This window comes from Oryza sativa, chromosome 8 (assembly GCF_034140825.1).
Source record: "Oryza sativa Japonica Group chromosome 8, ASM3414082v1".
Taxonomy (NCBI): domain Eukaryota; kingdom Viridiplantae; phylum Streptophyta; class Magnoliopsida; order Poales; family Poaceae; genus Oryza; species Oryza sativa.
In genome coordinates this window covers 4,906,029-4,917,440 of record NC_089042.1, presented here as the reverse complement: position 1 = coordinate 4,917,440, position 11,412 = coordinate 4,906,029, and the positions used below count along the sequence as shown (strand labels likewise).

At 41.6% G+C, this 11,412-nt stretch overlaps 1 protein-coding gene across 2 annotated transcripts; it reads left to right on the top strand.

Moving 5' to 3' along the window:
• Positions 1 to 8,246: 8,246 nt before the first annotated feature.
• LOC107278382 (uncharacterized) lies at positions 8,247 to 9,574 on the top strand. Of its 2 annotated transcripts, XM_026027342.2 has the most exons (3): positions 8,247 to 9,037; positions 9,135 to 9,321; positions 9,406 to 9,574. In XM_026027342.2, the coding sequence occupies exons 1-3, from the start codon at positions 8,318 to 8,320 to the stop codon at positions 9,444 to 9,446; spliced, it is 948 nt and encodes a 315-aa protein (XP_025883127.1). In that variant the 5' UTR covers positions 8,247 to 8,317; the 3' UTR covers positions 9,447 to 9,574. The 2 variants fall into 2 exon arrangements, with proteins under 2 accessions (XP_025883127.1, XP_015648790.1); XM_015793304.3 differs by having other exon boundaries at positions 9,135 to 9,574.
• The last annotated feature ends 1,838 nt before the right edge of the window (positions 9,575 to 11,412 follow it).

Sequence of the window (11,412 nt, the reverse complement as noted above, 5' to 3'; positions counted from 1 at the left end):
AGCCTGCCTACTGGTTGCCGATTAGGGTAGTATCGGAGTTTCAGCCGATCTTATCTGATCTAATTGCTTTTGCTCTATATGCTCAATTAATATGTTAAATCTGCCATTCATATTAAGATCTTGTTGCATTTAAGTATATTAGATTTCTGTTTAGTATATTCTATTTGCTTTAATATCTTAATATAAAGTAGTATCGGAGTATTAGCCGATACATGCTAGATATATTTGATCGGCTATGCTATGAATATGTATAATCTCATTATTAATATATATTTCAATCTAAGTGATTTATATTGTCTCGGCAAGGTGACCGATGTATCCCAATCACTTGATTCAAGTATATGTCGATATAAGGATTATATATCATTGATATCTACAGCCGATCGAGCAGATTTAGTTCTGATTTGTTTCCTTAACAATTGCCGATCGATTTACATATGACATCGGCTCAAAGATAAATGATATGTCATCGGCATTTAGCCAATCGGCTATCATTTATGGATTTAATCACGATTTCTTTGTCTTTGTTTCTTGTTGATTGCAGGATCAAATCAACTGGCACGCTCATACATCCGAAGGCGAGTTTTGGACCTGCACTGGAGTTAAGCAGATTTCCCAGGCCTCGTGTTTTCCATCAACACTATCCACTGTAAACTATGAATTTATAAGAATTCTGTCGGGTGTCCCATTTCTTTTCATTTAAAAAAACTTGGGAATTCATCCATGTGCGCAAATATCAATGTACACCAATAAATTATCAAGGGAGGGAGACCATCTTTTGTCCCGAAATTCCTAATGCGCGATCGCTCGCGAGGCGCGATCACCCTCTCTTCCACGTGTTTCTTTTTTTTTTGCACCACATTACTTTCCTATTTTATTAAATTTATACACCTAAAGTTTGTACACCTCAATTTTACACATCTAAAGTTTATACACCTAAAGTTTATAGACCCAATGTTTATAAGCCAAAAGTTTATATACCCGATTCAAATTTAAATTTGAATTCAAATATTTTTTATATATAGTATTTCTATACATCTAAAGTTTATACACCTAAAGTTTATAGACCCAAAGTTTATAAATCAAAAGTTTATATACCCGATTTAAATTTGAATTTGAATTCAAATATTTTTTATATATAGTATTTCTATACATAAATTTTCTTTGTTTTTTATTTTTTAAAAATTTATGGTGTAGTAGGAAGAGAAGAAAGGGAGGAGGAAGGGGGAGATTAGTGTGTTAGGGGGGGGCGATGGGGGGGGGGGTGATCGCCCACAGTGATCACCCGCCCATTAGCCACACCCTTCCCCTCTTTGTCCTCCCGTTGTTTCTTTGGTGCCAAATCATGGAAAGGAGATTTATTTTTTTAATAAAAGAAAAAAAGGGAAAATGATAAAAAAAGATAGGGCCAAATGGTTTAGTTTCACAGAATAGCACTAATTAGAGAATACCTATTGACTTCTCCTGCTCCCTCCTTTTAAAAATATATATGATCATTCGTGTATTATAAAACATTTAGTAAAAATCTCTAATATTATAAAATTGAAGATATTTTTATCATGATTTTGATACATAATCCGTATCTCTACCTATTATAAAAAACTAAAGATAATTATGGGCTCACCGTATCTTTAGTGCACCCTATTTTCCGAAGGGAAGCACGTATATCGATGCAACCGGTTTCATGATCCGACGCGTTCAGCACTGATAAGAGCCGGACGCCTGGACGGATGAGGCGAGATTGCAAGAACGAGGAAAAATTATATTGGGTGGGTACTCGGGCGCGCACACACACACAGAGAGTGTGTCGAAGGGGATCGGTCATCCTCTGCTCCGTTCTGTTGTTAATTAGCGTCACCACTCAACGGCCACCTCGCCGTTGCCTCTCTCCGGCTGCCGTGACGGCGTGATCGATCTGCTCATTTTATCTCCGTGTGAACTCGAGGTGAGAGCAGCAGCATTGTAGGCTTGCAGCAAGCCAACTGATCAACACCGCGTTGCCTACTTTCTTGCCTTGCCATTAATTGTTGCTTTGCTTACTTACTTGCCTTTGGCTAGCTAATTGTCTGACTGGCTTTGTGAGGTTAGCGTGGAGCCTTGGAGGTTTGGATGCAATGGTGGTGTCAGAATGTGCTCAAGAGTAGGGTTGATTGGTTGAACTAGCTATAATCTACATAAATTTAGCTTTTTGTATTTTATTTTTCAAATTTTAATGGATATTTGGGTATAGGAGTAGGCTCTAGCCTGCTTTACTCCTATATCCGTCCCTGTTTGGATGAATTACTGAATCAGTCAAGCAGCACCCAGCGCATGGTGTGTATTACCAAAAGCCGGCTGAACTATTTGGTAAGACTAATATCACTTTCAATTATTCTGATACTTTTGTAGTTTTATGAATTACTTGAACTTAATCACCGACATGTTAATATTTTTAATTATAGTTTATCTTAGATACCATGTCGTCAAAAAGTATGTATAAGGTATACATAATGAAACGAGAAATAATATGTATTGATTATCGAAAATGTTTGGCTACCGCGCGCCCGACGAAGAGAAGAAAATATCAGGTGCATTTCCCAACCACCACCACCTCGCTCTTATCTCCAACCGATGACCAAACCCTCCTCCCTCGCATGGTTGCTCTCCTGACCTGCCGCGTGGTCCTCCTCCTCCGGTCCACCATCCAATGGCTCAAGGCGGAGCCACTGACGGAGGCGGCCCCGCGACTTCCTGTCTCGAGCGTTGCAGCAGAGGCGCCGGCAGGACGCGAAGGGGTGCTTGCCGCCGCCGCCGTGGCGGTCGTGGCGTCCGAGCTAGGCCTGTGACTGGTGCTCCCTTCCCTTGCGGACTCCGGCGAGGTGGTCGACGCTCCAGTGGGACAGATCTCAGTACGCTCCGGCGCGGTAGGTGCTGGCGTAGTGGAGGAGCGAGGGCAGAAGATGAGATTACTCGAAGGTGAATTGCGCCTTGCTTCCCACTGCACGATTGATCTCGCGATCGTTTCTTATGCTAACCACTAGAGTGGACGATCGAATATGTAGATCTAGGTTTTCATTTTGAATTTTTTGATGTTTTAGTTCATGTACCATGATGTTTTATGTTAGATTTGAAATGTTGTTGTAGGTTTTCGATGGTGTTTCATTCTTTTTATCAATGTATTTGGATATTTGTTTCATGTTTTAATACAATCGAAACCGTTGTTTCACACGTTATAACAAAATGTTTCTTAGTGTGAATGATTGTGTTTCAACATATTCAGCATTGAAACATTTTTATGTAAGGTGTTTCAATTGTCTTTAATTCTTTGTGGATTTGTTAATATTTCAATAATTGAACTTTAATGTTTCATGTTTCAAAACAAATTATTTCAGTCCATGATTCAACCGCACGTGTTTCATCATTTAAATTTATCTGAAACATGAGTTAAACTAGTGGTGAAACATTTTTCTTACACGTACTGAAATAACGTCCGGAATTTTACAACAAAAATCGGACATCCAATTTGTAGGTGTTTCGATTGATTATTTTATTTGATTTTATATTTTAAGGACCCATTACTAATTTTCTCGTGGGCCACCCAAACGGCCAAACCTCCTCATGACTAGACTCGGATAGGGGCTACATACATGAGAAATTAGGAGGACGAGAAGAGAGAGGTCGCTGCTACCAGATGGGAAGGCGAGCTCATCGTGGGCTACCATGGGGTTTGATTACTCACTACTTGATCAAGTATAAGATTCCGACAGGTAGTGAATTATCAGTGGTGATGTACATAATAAAGCTAGAGTTGCTTTATTAATTAATCATGCCATTACAAAACTCGAAAAGGATTCATGCTTTGTCGCGGTGCCGGTTCAAAGTTCGTTTTACGTACCTTTCGCATTCTCGTCGTGATAGTTAGCACGACGACGTTGATATGTACACGTGATTAAGAAAAACCTAGGAGTAGTACTTGACTAGAAAATTAAGCTGTCTTGAAGTCCACTTAGATTGTAGGAAAATGCAATCCAAAATTTCTAAAAATATTGAATCTTCTAGTTTCAGACTTGAGTTCCAGAAGCTTTTAGTAGTATCAATCTATGGTTGGCCATGATGTACATTTGGTGATGAAGTCAAGATAGGAGATGGATATCTCTATCAGTTCTTCCTTGCTTCACTGGCCGGCTAGCTTATGGGATAAATTCCACAGATCCTAAATCATTAGTTTTGATGCTAAGCTTAATTAATTAGTATCACTAATCCATCGCAGATTTTTTGGTATGGAATTATTAGGGCAGGTCACGAATGGATCGGGGAGAAATTAACCTTTTCTATCACCCGGTTGGGTTTATGACCTTACCTTGAATTCTGATAGTACACTCGGCATGTGTTTTTTTTTTGTCTCTTTTACTGACTTATTCTTAATTTGCAGTCAACCATGTATTGGTATGTTGATCGCCTCCCATTGGAAGGAAAAAGATAGTCATATAGTACGATAGATTTCGTAAAAAATATTCCCCCATTCCCTAAATGTTTGACGCCGTTGACTTTTTTTAACATGTTTGACCATTCGTCTTATTCAAAAACTTTTGTGAAATATGTAAAAATATATGTATACATAAAAGTATATTTAACAATGAATCAAATGATAGGAAAATAATTAATAATTGCTTAAATTTTTTGAATAAGACGAACGGTCCAACGTGTTTAAAAAAGTCAACGGCGTCTCACATTTAGGGAAGGAGGGAGTATATGAGATAGTGATGGCGAGACAGCAGCTTAAGCACTGAGAGGCCGGTGACCAGGTGAGGAGAATTAATGAAGACGAAAAGCCATCGAAACAAAGAAGAAAAAAACACGAGGAAATAAGAAGCTGGAATTAATGGATCAGCAAATCGCGAGAAGAAGAGAGAAATTGACCCCCACGATCAGCTATACGCTTCGTGGGGAAGACTTCTATCCATCGTATGAAACTGGGAATCCAGGGAGAAGAATTAATCTCATTTTCTTTGGCTCGTAGCTCACAACAGATCCAGCCAAGAGATCGATTACTCATCGATCATTTTCCTGGAAGTATTTATACATACATTTCAAAAACGAGCGGCCAAGATCGATAAATACTCTTAATTGGTATATATCCAGTGACAGTATTTGAATGCATATGGAGTATTAGCATATTAGATATAAGTTGTGGCTAATGAAAGCTACATTGTGGCAAAAAAACAAGGCTTCAATTGTTTGTTCCATTGAGTTTGACTTGGCTGCTAGGCTTAACGTATTAGCAGCACGTAAAAACGAGATAAATTATCTGTGTATAATTAGTAAATAAACTTAAAATGGATTTATTTGATTTTTAAAGAAACATTATGTACAGAAATTTTTACAAAAAACATAACATTAATTTAGCAGTGTAAAAAACATGCTAATGAAAAATGAGAAAGTTATCACAGCCAAAAATCACTTCCGAACGGCGGGTGGCGTATTAAGCTCAAACAGTCAGTTCTAGGATTGAAATCTGGAGAAGAGACAGCGCTCATAGTACTTCTCGGAGATGCTTTACTTTATCCTTTTCTAAGGCTGTGTTTAGATTCAAAGTTTGGATCCAAACTTCAGTCTTTTTCCATCATATTAACCTGTTATACACACACAACTTTTCAGTCATATCATCTCTAATTTCAACCAAAATTTAAACTTTGCGCTGAACTAAACACAACCTAATTGGATTGCATGACAAACATGTCATTGTCCATGACTCCATGCTGATTGGTCAGATGAAGATATCCCCTATATATGGTCAGATTAAGGGGGTGTTTAGATGGGACTAAAACTTTTTAGCCCATGTCACATCGGATGTTTGGACGCTAATTTAGAGTATTAAACATAGACTAATAAAAAAACTAATTTCATAAATGAGAGCTAATCCGCGAGACGATTTTTTTAAGCCTAATTAATCCATAATTATCAAAAGTTTACTGTAGCATCACATTGTCAAAATCATGGCGTAATTAGACTCAAAAGATTCGTCTTGCGAATTAGTCCAAGCTTATGGAATGGGTTTTGTAATTAGTATATGTTTAATACTCTAAATTAGTGTCCAAACATCCGATGTGACAGGGACTTGGAATAAGTCCCTGAAAACCAAACAGCCCCTAAACTACTCCTAATTGCTCCCTCCCCAACCATAAATGCAAATGATCGTAGGCTCTTTTAGAAATATTAAGATTAGTGTGAAAAAACTAGAGTAAATTTCATCTTGAACCACCTATATTGACCAATGTGGCATAATGGGCTAGGGCTAAGTTTCTCTTTTCACTTAACACCACCTAATTTTACAATCTTTTCCAGGTTGGACCAGGTTTACGGCATGGGCTGCGTTTCGACCTAATCCACGCGAGCAGCTGGTGTTCGCTCATGGTGGCAGTGGTGCGCGATACCAGGAGCGCGCGCGACGCGTTGGTGTGGTCATCGGCGAGGGCGAGCATGTTGTCGTCCAGTGGACGCGGACCCTGTGGTGATCACGCTCGGCCCTGTCGCGCTCAAAACAATACTACGGCACATCTGATTACGTTGACAAGATCTGAGACCATACTAGAACTATCCCATTCAGATCATGCATGTGAAATAAAAAAAAGACCAACTATTCCATTTAGCAGTAATCAAGATCCGATCTTCTCTTTAATTTTCTTGTGAAAATTCGACATGTTTCTGGTTACCAACCGAGGAACACAGATTAATTACTCTAGTTTTTTCGAAGAGCAGAAGAGGAATATTGATTATCCCCACAAAACCCAAATCTCATAGGAATTACTGAATGCGTTGCTTTGTTTCACTCTCCCAAGTCCCAGGGTCAAAACTTTCCTCCATGGATTACTCCATGATCAAATCGCGGATGCATATACCTGTCTACCTCATAAACCCAACAAGCATCCTAGCAACGAGGCAGCTGACGACCCCAGTGATTCCATCCTCGGGAAGCAGCTTCCCGATCGAGGTGGCATGGGCGTCCACCAGGCAGAGGCCCTTTGGCCTGACGCTGGCGACACGGCCGGATGACGAGACTTGCTCCACCTTGGCGCCGGTGGACGGTGGACCTAGACGGTGGTGTTTGTGTGTCGATTGTTGAGTTCACGCCGCTGCACAACAGCCGTGTGTGAACAGAGACTTTTTTGTGTTGGGAGGGAAGTACTCGTACTAGAGAGGGAGGCAGAACCGCCGTCGAGGGAGCCCTCGCTGGAGCCCGGAGACGAGGACTGCCGACCGCTGGTAAACGCACCTACTTGCGTGGGCTGAAGCCCAGCCTAGTGGCCCAATCAGTAAACCTGGTCCAACTTGCAAAGGATGGTAAAAATAGGTGGTGTAAAGTGAAAAAAGTGACCCACCCCTAGCCCAATGTGCAACTTAGGTCAATATAAGTGGCCTAAAGTGAAATTTACTTATAAAAAAAACTATGATGATCCTCAAAAAATAAGATAATAGTTGAAGGGTGAGAGGATAGTTTGGAAACTGGGAATACGACTGAACGAAAATTAAGTGAAGGGTGATTAGATCGAACAAGTAATACTTAAAATCTCTTATATTTACGTATAAGATTGAACACAAAATCCCTATATATGTGGACCGAGGGATTAAGAACTACTTTGGTCAGAGAGATTAAAATAGCTACCTAATCTTATTCTCCTTCCACCTTGGTACTTCATTTCTTTTTAATTAGGTTAACATCATGTCACCTATCACCTGATCATCAGTTTTTTAAGAGAGATCACCGCATACAGCCGACTTCTCTAACAGTGAAAGCAAAATACTGTCTTTATCCTTTTGTTTTTTGCTGCAGGATTCCAATCCTTCCTTCATGAATTTATTGCTTTGTGTTCATAGAAAGTTAAAAACATAATTCTGATACATTTGAAAATCGATTTTCTACCATCCATCTTATCGGAAAGAAGATATATAGCAATTCTAAATGAAGAGGAAGCTACACTAGAGATATACAAGTGGACAATCTCGTTATATACCTATATAAAAGCTCGTTTACTAATTCACTGTCTATGTGAGAGTACACTTTCTTTCTTAAAAAAAAAATCTTTTAAGTGCGATAAGCAAGTAAGAAAACGTGCTTGCTCGTTCCACTTGCATCCTAATTTTGGGACAGGCGGCACCACCACGTGTCACTTGGCAGCCGCCGGGACACTTGTCGAGCTGCAATTCAACGGGGCCACCTGTCCGGCTGTCCCCCCTACTATTTCTTAGCCCCCAAATCCTAAGTCCCCAGCTCACCACGGCTAACCACCACGCAAAACAAACTGCTTTCCTGCTGCTCTGCTCGATCGTGCCCCGGAAGATGGCGGCGAAGTCCGGCGAGTTCGTGGCCGTGCCCGTCGCGGCGCATCCCCATGATAGCGCCTCCGAGCCGGAGCCCGTCACCGATGGCCTCATCCCGGGCAAGGACCGCGCCGCCGCCGGGGCGCGCGTCCTAGAGCGCGATCACCGCGCGCCGTTCGCCGACCGCGACGCGCGGCCACGCCTAACCGTGGCCGACACCGACGGCGCCGACGTCTTCGCGCGCGAGCGCGGCGTGTCCTCCCGCGAGGCCCTCCTCAGCAAGAACGGTCCGGCCGGTCTGGCCGTGTCCGACCTCTTCTTCAAGCGCGAGACCGGTGCGCCGCTAGTGGACATGGCCCGTGCCGGCGGGCTGACCGTGGGTGGCACCAACGCCAACGACGTCTTCGCGCTCGAGCGCGGCGTGTCCGAGTCCGACCTCCTCCCGCGTGAGACCGGCGAGCCTCTCCTCCTCCTCCTCCTCCTCCTCGACAAGCACCGCGACGTGTTCGCGCGTGAACGCGGCATGTCATTCGGCGACGCCCTCCTGGGAAACAATCACCCCGCTGGGCTGCGCGAGATCGACACACCTCTCCTGGACGAGAAATTCTTCTCCGACGACTACTCCTTCGCGCGCAAGACAGCCGCGCCGCCCTTCGCCGGGCTTGTCGCGGCCGACGAGCACGGCGCGCGCACCGACAAGGCTCTCCGCCCGGCGCCTTCCGCCCCGCACTCGGAGCAGGTAGACTAGCGAGCCAAATTCGATGGCCACCATTTCTTACTCTCGAGCTGCTTCTCTTCTACAAAGAATCAATCCATCAATTGTTCAAATTTTGCAGGTTGCCATTGATGTTCTTGTCGGTGCCAAGGAGGTGCCGGTAGCGGCCGGTGCAGATTCCGGCGGCGGCCATGGCGGCAACCTGTCAACTGTGGTGGGGATTTTCGCTGCTTCAACCGCCGTCACCATGGTCGCCGCCGGCCCCGTCAGCCCGCCGGTGGCGTTTGGTGCCTTTCTCCTGCTGCTTGGTGGCCTCTTAGTTTCTGTCTCCCGTGTTCTTGAGAATCAGCTGGTTGATGATATCTGACGAAAATTGGGGAATAATTTTGTAGGATTCGGATCCTTTACAGATGAATTTGGACCGAATTCATAGCATGACATGGTGCTTCATTAACAATTACAGTGATGCGACATGTCAAACTATGGGTCAGATCCAACGCCACTTGTACAAGATCTTGTCCTATATATGTTAATGAAGCAATAATATCAGATGCTATCTCAGATTATCAGTTCCTTCATCTGCGGTTTAGCAATAATGGATGTTGGTGTGATCGATCAATTGGTGCTACACGAAATGTTTTTCATCTGATGTTTCCGAAATGTTTTTCATCTTATGTTTCAGAATGTAGTGTTGAGGTGAATTTACAAGTCCATGCTGAATTTTGCTGTTAATTTATGAGGAACTGAATTGTATCTTATACGATCTTGTCGAAAATAAATTTGTGTGTACCAAAGCATAGTACTCCATCTTGATAGGCTGATAGTATCAATAGGATGAACACAACACGTTTCAATTCTTGAGGTTTTGTCTGCTCTGCCGTGGAAGTCCAAAAGAAAAGAGGCAGAAGAACATTTCAGACATTTTCTAGTACTGCAAGTTGGCAAGAGGCTAATGCGTGTGCCCTTATCCGATTTGAGCTCTTCAAGTCAATTTTAAGAAGAATAGAAAAGGACGTTTTGTCCTCAGTCTCATAGCTAGTTAATTAGTTGAGTCGTCAAAAGCTTTCGTTGTGTTCACGTGTAACAAAAAAAGCTTTCGTTTCGTTGTGAAATGGGTCTTGCGCCAAAATTTCTCGAATTCTCAAATGAATACCCGAAATAAACTTAGCTTGGCATCCATCTTGCAGTGTTAACAGAGATTAATTTTGCCGATTAGATGAGGCTTAGCCGAATCTTGATAATCCTAATTTAACCTTTAATCCAGTACAATTCAGCATACATTCTACACGCAATGCAATCTGCAATAGTCCAACCAAATGAAAGTTTAGTTCCTTAATTTCAGTAGTATCAAATCATTTTTGTTGCTGATTGAAAATTTGTCGAGCGGCAGACGGACGCATCAGCTACAATTTCCACGAAAAAGACTAGTGTTCTTTTCATGGGAAAAACAAGGGAGATGATGGATGGTGTTTTCTTCAGGTTATAGTGCCAACAAGTAGGCGAGGTTCAGATTGTGCGGATGAAAAGATAGACCATGACCATGACACAGGCTGATTAAAACGACGTTGTGGTGCTAGTATTATATTCGCATGCTCCGTGATGTACATTTGGGATTAAAAAAAAATACTCTCTCCGTTTCTAAATATTTGACACTGTTGATTTTTTAGCACATGTTTGACCGCTCGTCTTATTCAAAAACTTTTGTGAAATATGTAAAACTATACGTATACATATAAGTATATTTAACCATGAATCAAATGATAGGAAAAGAATTAATTATTACTTAAATTTTTTTAATAAGACGAATGGTCAAATATATTTAAAAAAGTCAACGGCGTTAAATATTTAGAAACGGAGAGAGAGTACGAATTAGCTCCTTGGAACCGACTCAGCGGTTGGGAGAACATACTGCTGTTTTTGCTGCAATTGTTCAGATTACAATTGAATTCAGCTGAAGCGTGTCGTCAAAGGGACCGGCTGGTGCCGTCCGATCGCCCGAAACAACGCGTAGGGTTCGTGAAATCTGATGAAATTTAATTTTATCAGTAAAGAAAATCTCTATTGCTGCTCTAAACAAATTAATATCGTTTTGTGGCCTCATTAATTAAAAATGTATAGAGAGACTTACGCCGTGTTTAGTTCCAAAGTTATTCTTTAAATTTTTAACTTTTTCATCACTTCAAAACTTTCCTACACATACAAACTTTCAACTTTTCCATCACATCGTTTCAATTTCAACCAAATTTTTAATTTTGGCGTGAACTAAACACAGCCTTAACAGTTCAGAACTTAAGATCAAACCACCAATTGCAGGGGGGTCGACATCTATATAACTAGTTGACGATGATGTATATGTTATTTAGATAATACAATTTCGTTTTGAGAGATCCAGCTTTTAC